This window comes from Gossypium raimondii, chromosome 1 (genome assembly GCF_025698545.1).
Source record: "Gossypium raimondii isolate GPD5lz chromosome 1, ASM2569854v1, whole genome shotgun sequence".
Lineage (NCBI taxonomy): Eukaryota > Viridiplantae > Streptophyta > Magnoliopsida > Malvales > Malvaceae > Gossypium > Gossypium raimondii.
Window position 1 is genome coordinate 47,510,100 of NC_068565.1, and position 18,617 is coordinate 47,528,716.

The 18,617-nt window shown below is 33.6% G+C and overlaps 1 protein-coding gene across 2 annotated transcripts; it reads right to left on the reverse strand.

The window, feature by feature from the left end:
* Positions 1-12,871: 12,871 nt before the first annotated feature.
* Positions 12,872-15,940, reverse strand: LOC105786174 (E3 ubiquitin-protein ligase SINAT2). 2 transcript variants are annotated; one of them, XM_012612510.2, is made up of 4 exons: positions 15,774-15,940; positions 14,621-14,929; positions 13,672-14,058; positions 12,872-13,553 (listed from the first exon to the last, which is right to left on the reverse strand). In XM_012612510.2, the coding sequence occupies exons 2-4, from the start codon at positions 14,855-14,857 to the stop codon at positions 13,233-13,235; spliced, it is 945 nt and encodes a 314-aa protein (XP_012467964.1). In that variant the 5' UTR covers positions 14,858-14,929; positions 15,774-15,940; the 3' UTR covers positions 12,872-13,232. The 2 variants fall into 2 exon arrangements, with proteins under 2 accessions (XP_012467964.1, XP_012467963.1); XM_012612509.2 differs by lacking the exon at positions 15,774-15,940 and adding an exon at positions 15,643-15,661.
* Positions 15,941-18,617: the final 2,677 nt, after the last annotated feature.

Genomic DNA, 18,617 nt, shown 5'->3' on the forward strand with positions numbered 1-18,617 from the left:
AAGATAAAATTGTCAGTACTTATATTGTTGACCAAGCGATCCAATTTATTGGCTAAGATGTCCTCGGCCACATATGTTTCGTTTAGTACTTTTATCAGCGCATTTCGATCTATTTTTGAACTTAGGAGCAAAGCCAATACAGAAATGCAGGCCGATTGTTTGTGCAGTTGCTTCACAACACTGTATTCACTGTGTTTCAAAAACTTCAAAAACTCTTTTGCTTCCTCTTCTTTTATTGGTTCATTTACCAATGGCTCAGATTCCACCGCCTTCCCTTTTCTCTGTTCCACCGTCGAAGTCCTTTCTCTTGGCAGTTCTACTCGAGAGTCATAACGTTTCCCATTACGTGTATAGGAACCCCTTTCCTGGTATTCTTTTACCATATTACCCTCAACTTCTTTTCCTGATATTGTCACATTGCATCCGTAATTCCATGGGACCATTTTGTCATCCTTCTATGTGAAACTTGACGGTTTCGTGATTACAAGTTTTGGTGTTACCTGAGCCCTGGCCTCATTACTCTTAGGGCATGAGATAATAACTATAGGATGATTTATTTTTGGGGTCCCTGTTCTCGACTCTATCGCGTATATGCTCCTCCTTTCTTCCGCATCCTCATAGAACCTCATCTCCTTATTATCCATCATGCCTTGAACCAAAGCCCTGAATCTTTCACATTTTTGAATTTCGTGCCTTGTTTTACGGTGGAATTCACAATAATTTCCCATCTTATACCCTTCCTCTAAATCTGAAATAACTAACCCTCTTTTTGCCATCTCTTTCCATACCCGTTTCAATGGAGTTCTTACTTCAGCGACGTCAATCTTAACTCCTTCCCCCGTACCTTCGCTCAACATATTCACTCCCTTATCATCATGATTGGGCAATGGACCCTTAATGCTGGGTGAGTCATTAAATTTGACAACACCCAATTTTATAAATCCTTCTACAACCTTCTTGAGGGCGGTACAATTTTCTATTGATTGTCCTGAAATCCCCGCATGGTAGTCACACTAAGCGTTCGTGTCATACCATTTTGGATACGGGGGTTGTAGAGGACTCAGGTAACGAGGGGCAACAACATGTGCATTAAATAACTTCTGATACAGCTCTTTATATAGCATTGGAATGGGAGTGAACTGAGGCTTCTCAGTATTTTACCTCGTTCCTGATTCTGGTTTCGATGAGCCTTGCTGGTTAGCAACCATCTTTCCTGGTTGGTTCACTGTAATTTATTTACTATATGCGTTCACATTGTTTACTTCACCTTCCCTTTTCTTTGAAGCTGACGTTTGACTATTCTCCCCACTATCTATTTTTCCACTTTTAATGGTGTGTTCAATCATTTCACCATTCATGATTATATCAGCGAAACTCTTCGAGGCACTTCCTAGCATGTGCGTGATGAACGGCACCTTCAATGTGTTGATGAAAAGAATCGTCATTTCTTTTTCCAAAAGTGGTGGCTGAACTTGAACTACAATCTCTCTCCACCTCTGTGCATACTGTCTAAAACTTTCGTTTGATTTTTTTTCCAAGTTCTGCAAAGTAATTCTGTCAAGCATTATTTCAGATACATAATTGTATTGTCTGGGACAGCGAGATTAACTGGGTTTTTACCAGGGTTGGAACTGATCTAACTTAGGAGTTCATCGGTATTGGAATATCGGCTTGAAAATGCTGAGGTCTTATTGAAATAGAGCATCTACGCGGCGGCACCTCAGTCTGAACCTGCGCATGCGGGGGCGTAAAGGCTGGAGGATAGGTGGGTCCAGTCTTGTCTTCTTCTTCATCATTGATCATAGGGCCTTTCCCCTTATTTAATCCTTTTAATAATTACGTCAGCTCAATCATCATACCCTTTTGAGTCTCCAGCAACTTTTCTGTCATGTCATGTTGATTTTTTTCCAATTGTTCCTTCATTTGCATTTGTAACTGATCTTGCATTTCCTTTTGAAGTCGCTCCAACTTTTCCAATCATTGATCCATAATTTTTTATTTTGCACAAGTACCGTAGCGGTGTTTGGTTGATGAGTTTTTACCGGTTTCTAGATTAACTGAAGCACAATTTTAACCAATTAAAACCCCTTTTAATAATCTTAAATGCATATGATGTGATGCATATGCATGATATGAATGCAAAAAGGAGCGTCAATTCTGATTCAATTTCTTTTTAGAAAACTTTATTGATAAAAAAATTCTTTACATAAAATGGATTACAGATATCGCTTTGCCCTAATGCTCAGGGCTCTAACTTCTTTCAACAATAAAGCTAAATCTTGACCCCGATTCGATTCTAGTTTGTACTTTACACTTAAAACATCAGCCTGAACCGCCATTGTTTGCAAATGATCAGTTACCTCCCGAACCTAAGCAATAGCTTTACCCATAATGTAATCTCTGTTCTGAATTTGATTTTGCGAATGATGAAGTTGCTCCCTCCAACGCTCTTCGTTTCCTTCCAAAGATTCAATCTGTTGCCTACAGCCTTGTAATGTGTACTCCAATTCTTCTATCCTCTTTTTCAATTCTTCAATCTTGCAAAGACTTATCCTTAGTTTCACTACAGTATTACGACTTCTATATACAGTAAGTGATTTCTCGAGTTCCGTTATTCTAGCTTTCAGGTCCGCTTGATAATTTTGAGTTTCTAAAACTGCTGCTCTAAGGCCTCTTTCTGAACTTGAGTCTCCCGGGACTTTCTTTCCCACCGTTTGGTTTTGCTTCTTTCTTCTTGGATCTCATGTCGTCACTGCTCTAAAGTCTTTCTCAGCCCGACAGTTCTCATTGATACTCGTAATTTCTTGTAGTCCGTCTTCAAGCTATCGAGATCCTCCTCTTCTTTATTCTTCTCCTTCTTTAACTTTTCAGCTTCTAATTTTTGGACGTCGACGTCTAACCTCAGGTGCATCTTCTCTTCTTCCAACTGTTCTATTTTCTTTTCAAGCTCTAAATTCCTCTTTTCAAAATCTTGTTTTATAATCTCCAACCCTGATGAGATCACTTGTAGATACTCTTCCATTGGTCGAGCACTCTCTAAGTTTAACTCCGGGATGTTATCATTAATCCTTTTGCATCGCCACTCACCATACTCTGGAGTTGTCATCGAACCCACAGCTAACCTTTTCATCCTGTGAACCTGATTCCAAGCCTGAGAAATTTCCTTCACATTTTTCTTGTAATTGTCTCCTCAGTACGAGAACTCACATTGAGCTAAACCATATGTTACCGGCACAAACTGTCTCGAATTGTATTGCTTTAAGACCAGCAAAGGCACGTATCCAACGGCTCCCCAAATCCCAAGTAACGGAACCCAGTCAAAGCTTCCACAGCGGTAGAGAATTCCATCAGGAATCAACCAATGAGCTCTCCATTCCACATCATCCTCTTGAAGGTTTTGCAGAATTGCTATCCAATTTTCTTCTGATATATCGTCCTTTCTGGGGTAGCCACTATCTCTTTTAACGGGGAATAATGCTCAGAGAAAACCCTTTACCCAACCAATCAATAAGATCTGAAAAAGCTTCGTCAACATGCTCCAGTGCCCTTGGGAAAATCACTAATCCGTAGATACTCAAAGCAAACACATCAACTTTCTTTTTTTCATCAGGATGGGCTAGGATCAAGTCTCGTAAATTCCTCATTGGGATACATTTACACCCTCCCTTCTGTTTAATCCTGGCTGTGATCCATTGCTCACTCATTCCCGTAATACTCATTAATTTCTTCCAAAAAGCTAGGACATACCCGGCTTTGGAATATGCTTTATCAACCTGAAGCCTAGGGCAATGCAGTAAAGCCGTATATTCCTCTACTGTAGGCACCAAATCCACATTCCCAAAAGTAAAACAGCTATATACAGGATTTCAATATTGTGCGAGAGCGCGAAACAGTCGTTCATCCACCTTGATGCTAAGTAAATACGGCAAGTCCCCATAATTAGAGTAGAGCAACTGCTTGGTTTCATCATCCCACCGATCCCAAATTTCACTCAACTCTTGAAGGCTATTTTGTGTCACACTAATACGAGTGTAGTCCAAAAGCTCTGACACATAATCCTTAGCTAGACTGTCTCCCTTTTCCAATTACATTTTCTCTGACTATATACGGACAATGGCATTGTCTTCCACTTTATCAAGAAAATCGTTTGCCATGACAATTTCTAATTTGGTAACTGAACTTGAATCGACACTCCTTGAAATATACAATGACATGCAACATATCAACAAAATGAAAACAAGTCAGTATAACACCACAACAATTCAAAGCAAGTATAAGAAAACCAAGCACCTATCCGGATAACGGCTAGAGGTTGGAACAATTCTAGGTTGGTTTCTTAAGTCAGCTACATGAGGTTTGGTTCAAGAGTCAAGGTACCTGAACCAGCAGATCCCTCGATCTTCACCCATTATAGGCTCATACAGACCGAGTTCGGTTCAGGGGAATACATTTCCCTATGGCTACATAGAGATGAAAATCTCACGAAGACATAGGTACGGATGTATCCCAAAAGCGATTCACTATCTTGCACGGAGGTAAAAACCTCACGAAGGAGTAGCTTCTCACTCCCACTTAAAAGGACAAGACTAAACAGTCTTATGCAATATGATGTCAAAATATACAACTCAATTTACAATAATCATACAAGCAAATGCAAAGAAAATATTGTAATTTTCAAATCAATTTTCGACAATAAGACAGGAAACAATCAATTTTACGACTTGACTCTCTCATGGGTCCCTAGTGGAGTCGCCAAGCTGTCGAAACCATTTTTTATTTGGAAAAACGGGGATCGACTTTTAAGATGAAAACGGAGTCGCCACCGATCATTTATTAAGGTGTGACCGGTTCACCATTAAAATGATTTTTTTGGTCTGCGAATTTTGAGAAAAAAAAAAGGTTCAGGAGTCGATTACGCACGAGGAAGGGTTAGCACCCCCGTAACGCCCAAAATTGGTACCGAATTGATTGCTTACTGCCTTAATGTCGAAATTTTAAAAAGATTTTAAAATACGATCCCATGACATAAAAGCTTAAAAAATTGAATTAATAGAATAGACGGGCCCATCTCAAAGAAATAAACTGCTACACTCAGTGAGTTAGAATGTAACAATCTCATCTTTGAGATTTGATTCGTCCCTTTTTTTAAAAAAATACTTTGAGAAGGATATTTGATCATTTAAGTCAATCAAGGAATTGGAATCCAGTAAGTTAGGGTTCAATTTCTCGAAATTCTTAAACTACAAATATTGCCTTTATTTTAAAATTGAGATAACAAAATGTCGTATCCAGTAAGTTAGGATCTGACATTTGGAATCTTAAGAGTTTTATTTTAACGATTAGCATGGTTTTAATAAAATAAGCACTTGATTATCTAAATTCATCGAGAAAAATTGAAGCTCAGTAAGTCAGGGCACAATTCTCTCGAGAACTTATGAACATCAAGCCCTTTTTTGGGATTGTGAAATAAAACAATTATGATGCTTTAATGAAATACAATTCTTACAACCACTATAATTGAATAACAATATATAATGCAAAAGATAAATAACAATTTAAACTTAAACTAGAAACAATTAAACAAGTAATAGGCAAATACTAAAATTGACCTTAATCATATCATAAAAATATCCATATTAATAATTTAACAACCCTCAAAACGAATAAAATAAATAAGGTTTAAGAAATAAAACATTTATGTATAAAAATTATGTGGAAAAAAGGTTAATTTGAAGTTAATGATATACCCTATGTACATATATACTAAAATAGTCTAATTTAAATTATATGTATTTTTAAATAATATTGATACATTTAAAACATATTGATGACAATTAAAAATATATTATTATTATATTATTTTTAAAAAAATAGAATTTGTGCTAATAATAAATTTGAAAACAATATCTATCTAATATTAAAATAATGTTAAAAACAATGAATATAAAAATTGATTTACTAAAAAACTTTCAAATCAAAATTAACATAAAAGGCATTTTTGAAATTGAAAATAATAATCAATAAATTTTAAATCGAAGCTTAAATAAAATTAAAACAATAATGAGAAAAACGAAGCTAAAATATAATTGATTCAAAATGTTGGTATATATATAAAGCGAAAATAAAAGTTTATTACAATTTAAACTATAACAACGAGCTTAAACATTATTAAAGGTAAATACTACAAATCATATTAAATTCTATAATATATGAAAGTAGGATTAATTATAATTAAAGACATTTTTTAGTAAAAAATCTAAATTTGTATCAAATCGAAATCCGTTTTAACCTTGGAGGACTAAACTAACAATTAAACGCAAGCATTATAAACAATTACAATCAACCACATAAAACGGTACCGTATCAAGTCGGATCTGAATGGAAACAAAGTTAAATGTGCGATACAAATTACAAATAAAAAAAACAAATCGCGATACTATTAAACATGAAGGGACCTGCTGAATAAATAGACAAGACGATCCTTCATGCGCGGATCCTTCCCAGATCAGGTCACTGTTCGGATCGGGTCTTCAAACGATGCCGTTTCAGAGCCATTGTATTGGTTCTAAACGACCGCGTTTTAAGAACGTGCTTAAAGGTAAAAAAAAACCTAAAAATCTAATCACTTTGACAACCTAAAGGGAACCAATGTTCCCTGCGTCGTTTGGTGTTCAGAGGGCAATCGAATGACTGCCGATTCAAGCCCATTCTCCAATGACGACAGAGAGGGCCTGAATCCCGTCACCATGTGCGTTCTCCCTTTTATCTTTGCTGTTTGCTTTCTCAGCTAATGACTATTGAACATAAAAAGAAAAGAAAAAGAAAGCATGGGACTAGCAGAATCCAAGAAGAAGAACAGAAAACCGGAATCACCTTTTGTATTTGATTTTTGTATTTTGAAATGTTTATATTGAATGCGTAACCCCTTTTACAGCTTTCGAATAGCCTTCTTATACCCGATTTACAGAAAATAGAGAATAAAAATCAATCCAAATTTTCCTATATGTTATTTTTCTATTTGCTGTTGTTTTCGTCTTCTTTTTAGGTACGGAGGCCAGCTGGTGTACGGAGGTGGCCGTACGGAGGCATGCATGGCGTGCGAAGGCATCACGCGCGTGAGGAGTGGCTCGAAAGGGAGCCCGTGCGTGGCAACGGCGGCTGAAGGGTTCCAGAAACCCTAGTGATTTCTGGAATACTCTTTCAAAATGGGCTAATTGGGCTGAATCGGGTTTTGGGTTAGGTATCGGGCCACTATAACTGGGCCAATCAGGTTTAGTGTTCTGGTCATGGGCATTTGGGCTAGTTGGGTTTGGGTAGTGGATTTGGGCCATTAGGCCTGCTGTAATGGACTGTGGACATTTAAAATTTTGGGTTTATTTCATTTGGTTTATTTTTGTTTATTTATTTCTAATTTGGGCCGGGCAAATTTGGGTTATTACAATAATTTTCTGTAAATCTATTGGACCAGTCATGCCATATCTTGCTGAATCTTTGGGGCTATGTTAATGTTTTTTGCTTGGAGATGGTGTATCTCTCACAAATTCCTGGTTTTTGGTCTATCCATCATATCACGAGATCATCTAATTTTAGCTAAGTTGGGGGTGAAGAGAAGCAGGTTGTGTATTCATAGGTAGCGGGGTCAAGTTTCCCATTAAAGTTTCTTATTTTTTGAGGTTTCTCGCCTTTGTTCTAACTATTAAAAAAAAGGGAAGAAAATGCACATTAATAATATATTTTTTATATGTTTTATACTCATTTTAATTAAAAGACAAAAAATATATAAATTTCGATTAATTCAATTAACCGGTCGAATTAACCAAAATATTTTGCTAAACTAATTAAATTTATTAATAATAAAACCCAAAATAAGGTTTAAAAAAGAGAAATTTTCATATAAAAGATAAGTCAATAAAACACAAAGAACAAAAATTGGATCGAATACAAATCAACACCTGGAAAATAAAACAACAGTTATTATTTGATACATTGATAATATATTTTCTTATTTCATAGGTAGTTTTAAAAATTATTATGTGCTAACTTTAATATTTTACTATATCCCTATAGGACACTTATCAACCCTGGACTTTACTGATGGAGTTTAAAAATTTCAATAGCAACATACCACCACAATACTTATTCAAAGCACACAACTAAGAACACGATAATCAAAAGTCATAATAACTTATTTGGCCCTCCAACTTTACATAAAAATTTATTTTAGCACTCCATTTAATTTTTGTCACTTTTAGCCCTTTTAACTTACGTTGTTTGTCAAATCACCCTCAAAATGAATGAAAAAGTTAATATCTATTAACTTTGCTGATATGGCATACACGTGGATTGCCATGCGAATATATCAGCAATTAATTATTTTTTAAAATTTAAATTATTTTAAAAATTATTAAAAAGTGTAAAAATTATAAAAAATATTTTTAATTTTTAAAAAGATTAACCAATTGCTATCGTGGCATACACATGGACTGCCACGTGGATGTCACGTCAACAAAGTTAATAGACGTTAATTTTTCCATCTATTTTAGGGTGCTTTGACAAATAATATAAGTTCAAAGATTAAAAGAAACAAAAAAATTAAATGAAAGGCTAAAATGATTTTTTTTAAGTTGGAGAATCAAATGAATCATTATAACTAATCAAAACAAATGCGCACAAAGTCATAAGCATGAGCATAATTATGTAGCATGAACCAAAGTATCTAAGGAGCAATATGAATCAAAGAAAACTTGTTAAAAAACCATTAGACTACCGACAAGTATTAAGTGAATTAATAAGACACCTTACAATCTTAAAAGAAGAACGTAAATTTATATCTTAAAGACAACATTATTGTAAAAGACAACCAAAACCTTAAACATAAATCGTAAAAAAAAAATGGAAAAAGAACAACTATACACTCATTAGCCTTCTTGAAAACAATGCATTAGTTGGTACACGACTTGTAACTCTTTTCAACAAAACCCAATAACACTCAAGTCAACTTCTCAAAAAGTCAAACCATCACAAGAATCATGCACAACTGGACAAAAGAGAAACACACTCCACATCCCTCCCTTTCAATCAAAGAAGTCATTTTGAGAATTGAGCATCCACGATATCCACACATTTTGCATCCATCTTCGAAACCTCCAAGTTAAGGTTGTTCAATCAAAATCCTTCCACAAAGAGCCACTTATAAGATGTCACCATGCCATCGTCAACCAATGAAAAATAGCAAATTGTAATTCAACATCATTCACCTTTCAACCATCTTCGATAAAACCGACACTAAAATGAAAATGTTGTCAATTAGTTGATTCCAATATCCCACTCTTTCATTCGCATCGGTGGTCATCAAATTAAGAACAAGATGAAAATCAAACAAAATTTACTCAACAAATTTTTGAAGTACGCGAGTTGAGAGTGGTGACTTTCATCAACCTTGTGATAATATAATTACTTGTCGTATTTAGAGTTGGCAATTTATTAAAATAGAATTTGTGGACTTTGAAAATGTTGATATTGTGAAGATATGGAAGCCTGACTTTGAAGACTAATCCATTAAAAGCAATTATCTTTGAAGATTGGATTGGCCCAGATCAAACAATTAAACCCCCTTGGATTGCAAAGAACTAATCGAGATTGTTTTAAAGACTTCGTTGAAAAATAAATCCTCATTAGTTCACTTTAAATTGGACTTTATTAGTATATTATTTTTGCTATTTTGCAGCTACTATTATTAAGTGGTTGGGTTGTAATCAATCACTAGTTTGTTAGCAATCAAAGCACAGAGAGTACTTTATTTTTCATTAAGGAAGTTGTTTTATGAATGCATTTGAAGAGTAAGCAAATAGTGCTTACAGTCTAAACTCTCAATGGGAGAATTTAAAAGTGAGTGTTCTAGTCTTTCAAGTACAAAACTAAAGACATCAATTACTCCTTATTCAAGCTATGAACTCTACTATTGCAAGTGATGTAATGGCATGCATAAGTCATACCCAAGGCACCAACTTGCAACTCACTACCATGAGAGTTCAAGTTTTCAATACATCGAAGTACATAAATTGTACACACATGGTTTATCACTTACTCAAAATACGTCTTTAAGTAAATAAATCTATAAAAAAATCTAGGATAAGTTCAATTTGAATGATATATTGTTAGTACAAGCTAATCATATATAACACTTTTCCCCTTCCTACGTCATTCTTACTCTCGTCGCTCTAACCCTCTTCCTCCGTCATCACAGCCACCAGAACACTTCCTTCGACGACAAAGCTTCGCGTTCAGACTCTAGCACAAAACACTTCCTCTTTCTCTCCCATTTCTTTCCCTTTACTTTGGTCTTCAGCTTAAGTTTTCCCCAAACCGTTGCTTACCACTCACATTCTCTTTTGCCCACTGAAACCCCTTCCCTCAACTCTCTATCATCTTTTTCTTTTACCCTATGTTTTCTTTCATAAGATTCCATGGGGTTTTCGTCTACTTTAAAGCCATCTTAGATACACACACATATACATACATATTGATAGAGTGGGATAGAAATTTTGATCTAAGCGAAGACGAAGACAAGAGCTTCGTCTTCAACGACGGTGACCCACTTCCTTTCCCTATCCAAATCTTGCTACAAACGGCTCCTGTTGGCTTTGCCCTCACCAATACCATCGAACCCGACCATCCCATCGTTTATGTAAACACTTCGATACACTTGGATTTTCTTTACAACATTGCTGGAGATGAAGGCTGGATTGAAGACAAAGGTTCTTGGCGTTGAACGCTACGGAGATGAAGGTTGTGTTGCAGATGCTGGATTTTCTTTTACCAATTGATAGATAATTAGATTAGAAAGTCCTCTAAATTTGACTTTCTAAACACAAATAGGTTATGCTGAAAAACAAAATTAAAAAATTGAATTTAGTATGTTAAAAAAAGGGTTGAAATTATTGCTAAGACGAAGAACATGAAATTTGAGAATTTTTATTTCAAGTTCTAATTTATTTTTAGGTTAAAATAAATTTGGGATATTTAATTTTGAGGTCCTTGCATATTTTAAAATATAAAAATTCCAACAAAATTGACACATGGGATCTTACAATTGGATTACGTTTAATGGTGCAAAAAGCTCTCAAATGTTTTCAAAAAAAAATAATTAAGCCCTTTTTTTTTGCACTTATTTGGGTATTTAAACTTTCAAAATGCATCAAAAAAAGCTCTCAAACTTTTTCAAGAAAAGTAATTAAGCCTTGACTCTTTTTTTGCACTCAATTGGATACTTAAACTTTCAAAATGCATAAAAAACCCTCAAATTTTTTCCAAAAAGCAATTAAGCTCATGCTTTTATTAAAATTAGAAAAAAATTAAAATCAATAAAAGCTATAAATATTATTAAATTTTAATAAAAAATTCAAATATTAAAAATTAGGAAAAGAATATAAAATTGTAAAAAATAAAAAATTTAAAATTTTATAAAAATCATAAAATATTTATAATATATATAGAAATATAAAAAATTATAAATTTTGATAAAGTCGTAAGAAAATTATACAAAATGTAAAGAAATATAAATTTCAGTAAAAAAATTTATAAAATTATCGTACCAAAAGAAGTATTTTATAATTTTTCTATAATTTTATTAATTTTATTTATTTATCATTTTCACCACATGTCATGCTATGTTGCGACACGTGATGTCTTTAATTGAAAGAAATCGTGGGTCGTTAATTTTTTACGGTTTTATAAAATTTTACAATCTTTTTATCTTTTACGATTTTTATAAAAAATTCCAATTTTGATAAATTTTAAATTTTTATATTTTTATTAAAATTTAATAATTTTTCTAAAATTTATTATTTATTATTTATAATTTTTTAATTTTTAATAAGAGCAGGGGCTTAATTGCTTTTTTGAAAAATTTTGAGAGTCTTTTTTATGCATTTTGAAAGTTCAAGTACCCAGTTGAGTGAAAAAAAAAAGCAGGGCCTTAATTGCTTTTTTTGAAGAAGTTTGAGTACCTTTTTTGATGCATTTTGAAAGTTTAAGTGGTCAACTAAGTGCAAAAAAAAAGGAGGGACTTAATTATTATTATTATTATTATTTAAATGAGGACTTTTTATGCCTTTAAGCTAAAGCATTAACATCATTAGAGTTAGATGGGGATTTTTTGTAATTATCCCCACCATATTAACAGCATTAACATTGATAGACGAAATTGAAGGTAGAAGTATCACATTGGACAAATTAAAAGTAAAATATGTTAAAGTAGAAGGGGATTTTTTGTAATTATCCCCACCATATTTACAACATAGTTGCTTCCTCCGGAAAAAAATTGAAGAGAATTGGAGTGTTCGGAAAGATTTTGGGCAACGGATGGATTTTATAGTTTCGATGGCATAGATGATTAGATATCATCACGAATTCCATACCCATGACAACTTATTATAACAACTAACTTTTCTATTTTCTAATATAAAAGTGAAAGAAAACCCTCGAAAATTTATAAAGTTAGATTCATTTCAACGACTTGCCAGTTTTTTTTTCCTTTTTTTTGTTCAGTAACACTGTTCTGCTTGTTTGATCCATAAATCAACTCCATGATTATCAAATTGGTCATTGTTTTGGTGTTTATTTCTTCATATAAGCCTAAAAACATTAAGGGGTCAAAATGTGTCAAATTAAAGTGGATCATAACAGAGGGACTAAAATCATAATTTGACCTAACGTAGATAGGCCCATGTAGCAAATCACCTTTGAAGATTCCATTCAGTGCAGAGTCAACTCTCAAAGGCTTCATGGTTGGAAAAATGACTTGTTAAGAATGATTACGAAATGGGGATTGTTCATTGTTCTTTCAACATTAACTACGTTTGAGAGTAAATGAGGAAATTAGAAGTTGATAAAATTAATGAAGAACATGGTTTCATACAGGAAGCCAATGGCGATCGCATTGAAAAGAATGCGAAAAAACAAAATGAGTTCTAAGGATTCAAAAGGAACGCTCCATACATGTTGCTGCATTAAACTTTGAGCAACCAAGCAGACTCATACAAATCATTTCCTACCCTAAAACATTCAGTAGAAGGTGGCAGCCGGGCTGGTGGGCGGTCAGCAGAGGGATTGCAATGCAGTGGACATAAAGCCCCGATTACAACCGAAGCTTTCATTTGTTTGCCAATGAGACTCGGAATGTTTCTGATACTATACAAAATCACCTCGATTCAACATCCTTTTTTTTATTATCATTCTTCTTTCCATATACGGCCAGTTACCCTCAACTTCAGCTCTTGCCTATCACCACCCGAGAAGTATAGAGCTAGGTTCCTTTGGATCACCAGTCCGTCCTGACTGTCACGAACTTTCCTATGACTGTCGCGAATGCTCCTTGGAATTCCTTGCCATATTAGCTTACGGCCATTGGCACCGACCTCCAAACTGTAACTGAATTTCTTAGCTTCATTATCATCTCCCATAAAACGTAAAAAGGCCATATAGACAGGTGCCATCCCAAGCTGGAAAGCTTCAAAATGCAAGCAGAACTGTCTTCCAAAACAATTGAAAACCTGCACAAAGACATCGGAATTCAGAAATACAACTTGTCAAAGGAATCCATTCATAGGCATAAGATTTGCAGTTTCGAGTGACTCAAATATTAGGTGCTGTAGGCTAAAATGAACTTACAGTAAGCATCCATGTAGCATTTTCAACTTCATGTGGATTTGATTTGACATATCGATGATTGAAGGTACATCCATCATGCATGTCGACTTTGTGATCATCCTTGAGATGTGAAACAAGGGTGGGGATGTCACCTGTGACAGAGCAGTCAGACCCAGCATAAGGGCAATTGTAGGGACGGAACCGACAGTGCTGCTCATGCTTAAGCTTGCTGTAATAGGGGAAGATATCTTGGCAACCTAGATTCTGGTATTTACAAGGGAGTTCCAAGGATTCTGCAACTTTCTCCAAAGCTAAGCACCTTATATTTCCAAGATCATAGCGGCATGTTGGGCAACAGTTGTGCACTCTAATCTTGCAGTTCGAACACAAAGTGTGTCCATTTGGGCACTGTAATAGAGGATTGAAAGCAACATATCAAAATTTAGGGCACTCATTTAGTAAAGGAAGTAGTAACCGTAATAAAACTAAACATGAAAAGAGCATTTGTCCTGACAAAAATTGCCAAATCCTTTCAAATCACTTTCCAGTTACAAAGGCTACTTCTATACCATCGTGGGGATAACCCTTCACTGCAACAAACCGAACCTACAATGATGAGTTATCCTCTTCAATAGACATAAATTGCCCTTCTTTCTCTACAACCCTATGTCCATTGTCCTTGAGTGACTTGCACCTTATCACCTACACTTCAGACCGTACATAAACAAACACCTAAGAGGATACAGCACCGTAACCAGAGCTTCACCACCATTTTCACCCCAGCATACAGATATAACACTAGCTTCATACAGGCATACAAAGGCACGCATGTAGCCTTCACAAGGTGAAGTAATTAAGAACAATTTCATAATAGGAAACACAATGAAAAAAAGGTTAAAAAAACAAAACATGACTACAAAGGCATATCTTTATGGAAGAGCCGGAATAACTGTATGCATGGAGAACAAACCTGGTGAATTGGTGGATACATCAAATTCGTGCATACAGGACACTCAAGGAGCTCATAAACACCGTTGTTTGAATGAATTCCATGTTTTCCAACTAAATTAACAGAAGTTTTCATTGTTGCAGTTGTAGTAGTACTAGTGGCATTATTACTCTCAGATTTTGCTGAAGCTATGTCATAATCTGCAACAGGGGAATGAGACTCAATGACTTCTTTGCAAGCGTTGCCTCCAGGAGCCATTGCTACTCAAAATGTCAACTACTGCAATTATTTTATATTTATCTACTTTGAGAGGCTTCACTCTCTATTTCCCTGTAATAAAGGATAAAAATTAGATGTCAAAAAAGGGCAACCCAATGTCCATGGCGATGATTATATTATAAGATATTCAACTTAGAACCATCTCAATGTTCTTCAAATTTCCAGAAGATCAAAACAAAGTTTAAAAACAACTTCTAATTCCTTTGGTGATGCTGTTATAACATAATTTTCCATCTTTAACCAAACAAAAGGAAGAGCTAGAAACTACCTTTCCTAATATTCCCAGATTTTCCATGAAAATACTGGCAAATTCAAATCAAATATAAAGCTGAATGATGCAGAAAAGAAGTACTTTTACTTTCTTTTAAGCAAAATAAACATCAAAGCAACCAAAATATGAGACAAGAAAAGCATAAAGAACAAAAAATTTCCTCCAATTACAATCAAACCCACCATTTAGAATTCAAAATCTTCAAATTTTATATCAGCTAAAGCAACCAGAAAAAGAGACAGGGAAATGTAAAAAGAAAACAACCCTCCTGCACCCAATGTCCACATTCCAACAAAGTTTCCTCTTTTTCGATGCAATGTCAAACTAAGTTTGTCCAAAAACCAGCTTTACCATTTGGATTAATCAAAACATAATCAACAATGAAACAAAAGAAAAACACATATTTAAAATTTTAAAAAAAAAAAACATTACCGATCAAAAGAAAAGACAAAACCAAAAAAGAACAAACCCAAAGAGGAAAAAAAATATATACCCAGTTGAGATTTCAAAGCTTAGTATCTTAACACATCATTAAAAAGCCACAATAAAATCTGGGTTGTGCTCAAAACAATGAAATAAATAAAAATTTAAAAGACAAAGTGCCAAAGGAGCAGCGAAACTTACGGGTTTTTAACCAAAAACATGGAAAACGAAGGAGAAAATTTTGGAGAAATTGTTTTTCCATCAAATGGTGACCATGTTTTGTTTTGCAAATATGCAAAACGCAACGCCAAACGCGTCTCTTCTATATATATAATATGCGCACACACACACTAACTTCGGATTTTTCTTTATGGGGTTCTTTCGAAGTAAGTAGGCGCACGCAACGTTTGAAAATTTGACTTCAAAAACAAATGTTTATTTATTTTGTAGTCCCCCAATTATTACTATTTTTTATTTCGGTCATTCAATTCTAATAGATTTCAATTTAATCATTAATGTTATCCACATTTTATATTTTAGTTACCCCTCCTCCGTTAAATCATTAGCGGAATTCTGACATGGCCCTTTTTATTGCTATAACTACAATTTTAAGCCTCTATTTTTTTATAAAATTTATTAATTTGGTGTGAAATTCTTAAAAGATTAATAAGTTTAGTCCTTGAATTTATAAATTCTATCAATTTAGCTTTTGAATAAAATTCAAAAATATTTTTTAAATTTCATTTTTGCTAAAAATATTTTACATAAATATAAATAAAAAATTAAGGGTAAACTACACCCAATGTCACTAAACTATTAGTAAATTTACATTTTAGTTACTCAACTTCAAAAAGTTACAAAATGGTCACTGAATTATTTAAAGTTTTCATTTAAGTCATTGAATTATTCGAAAGTTTTCATTTAAGTTACTGCGTTGTTAAGTTATTTAAAAAAAAATCTGGTTATCGAGCTTTAAATGGCGATTCGACCATCAATACGATGAATCAGTACCCATCAACAAGTAGAATAACATACCTTAGATGCAAGTTGGTATAACGGTAAGTGTCAGTGATTGGAGATACCATTAGATAAAAGAAGAAAGGTGTTTTGATTTTTATTCACAAATTTGTGATATTTAAAGTTATTTTATAAAAAATAAATTGTAGAATAGAAGGGGAAGAAGAACTTTAGATTGGTGTAAACGGTGTAAATAAAGAAAATCATATAACAACAATTTTAATAGTCCAATGACTTAAATGAAAATTTTCAAACAATTCAACTACCACTTTATAACTTTTTGAAATTAAATGACCAAAAAGTAAACTTACCCAAAATCTAAAATTTTAAATTTTCATCATTTTCTTCTCTTTTGTTAAGCTAAAATTGATAAGATTTCTCCAGATTGAATTTGAGTTTTTTTTTTTTTTTTTTTTGAGCTTTCTCTTCCCCCAAACACTAATCTTCCCTTCCACTTTTCCATTCGCTTTTCTTCTATTTTCGAGTTTTGGAAGATGGAAAATACTTTCCCTAACACTATAAATCCTTGAGAATCATAATTATCAGCCAACATTCGTTTCCCATATTTTTTTCCATTCATTACTTTTTATCTATTTCTCCAAAAAAAAGAAAATCAATTTTTTTAGCTTCAGCTGCTACATGAATATTTGAGGATTTCTCTTAGTATAGACAAGAAAAGAAAATTTTCAGGAATGTTGGGAAATCTATTATTTGACGAACTTTGTTTCAATAAAAAGGAAAAGGAAAATGGGGAGAAGGGAAGTCTCAAATTCCAGCCGTAATGAGAGGAATAACAATGAAACCAATGTGTTTTTGAATGTCTATGATCTCACTCCTATGAACAATTACTCTTATTGGATTGATTGTAAGATCTTTCATTCTGGCATCGAAGATTTCTTCCCATTTCTAAGATTTTTGGGGTTTTCTGCTAAGGAAAATTTGTTGTATCATATGGGTATTGATTATAATTGCATTGTTCTACTTTCTCTTTGGCATATTTGCCCAAATTTGGGTCTATAATTGATTATTTTGATGGGTGAAGAAGGATTGAGGATGACGATGGGTGAAGATGGAGGTGATAGTTTTAGGTTTCGGTTATGGTGTCGAATGGGGTCCACTAAAGGGATTTGAGATTCAACTTTTTTGCAGAAGAAACGAAAGCTGATGAATATCTACCAAATAAGAAAAGAAGGGAGTATTTAATGGTGGTTGGGGTAAAAATAATAGTGATGATAAGATTATATACTATAGCATGAGATAAAAAAATAAGATAAAAACATCTTACCATTCATCCAAACCCACACGAAGATTAAAATTACTTATTTCCCAACAAAACAACAATAAAAAAGAATGAACAAAAATCACAATGTAGTTCAAATTATGGCTAAAATACTAAAATTGTATTGTGTTGACAGTCTAATATGCAAAAACTTGTCAAAAATAGTCAAAAATAAACTTTAACCTTCTTTTTTTCCAATTGTTTCTTAAATCAATAATATTAAAATATAAGTATGAATAATATAATTAAGAACATAAATAACATAGTTCAATGAGAGAATTGTCACAAATAAATTGAGAAATTAAACATTTATCAAATTCTCCACACTTGAATCATGCTTGCCCTCAAACGTGAAACTAATGCAAATGCATGTGTGACCTCAATAAGTACTTAACTCAAATCGACAATAAAAAATATTGTTATATACCAATAAAACAAATAAACGTGTTTTTATAATTCAATTGAAATTCCATATGCTAAACAAAATATAGCAGTAACGATAATTCATACAATTAGAAAGAATTAGAAACAATAAACATTTGTGCTCCCTGTTAGAGTAATTAATGAAGTTGTTTAGTCTGTAACTGCTGAAGTTGTTAGTCTGTTAGTAGTTAGGTGGCAGTTAGTTGGTTTTCGTCAATTGTCTACGTTCGTGCATAAATGCATGAGAAGCCTGCATGTTGAAACATAATGGAAAATATTATTTTCTAGATTTCTTCTTTCTTTTCTTATAGTTTAACATGGTATCA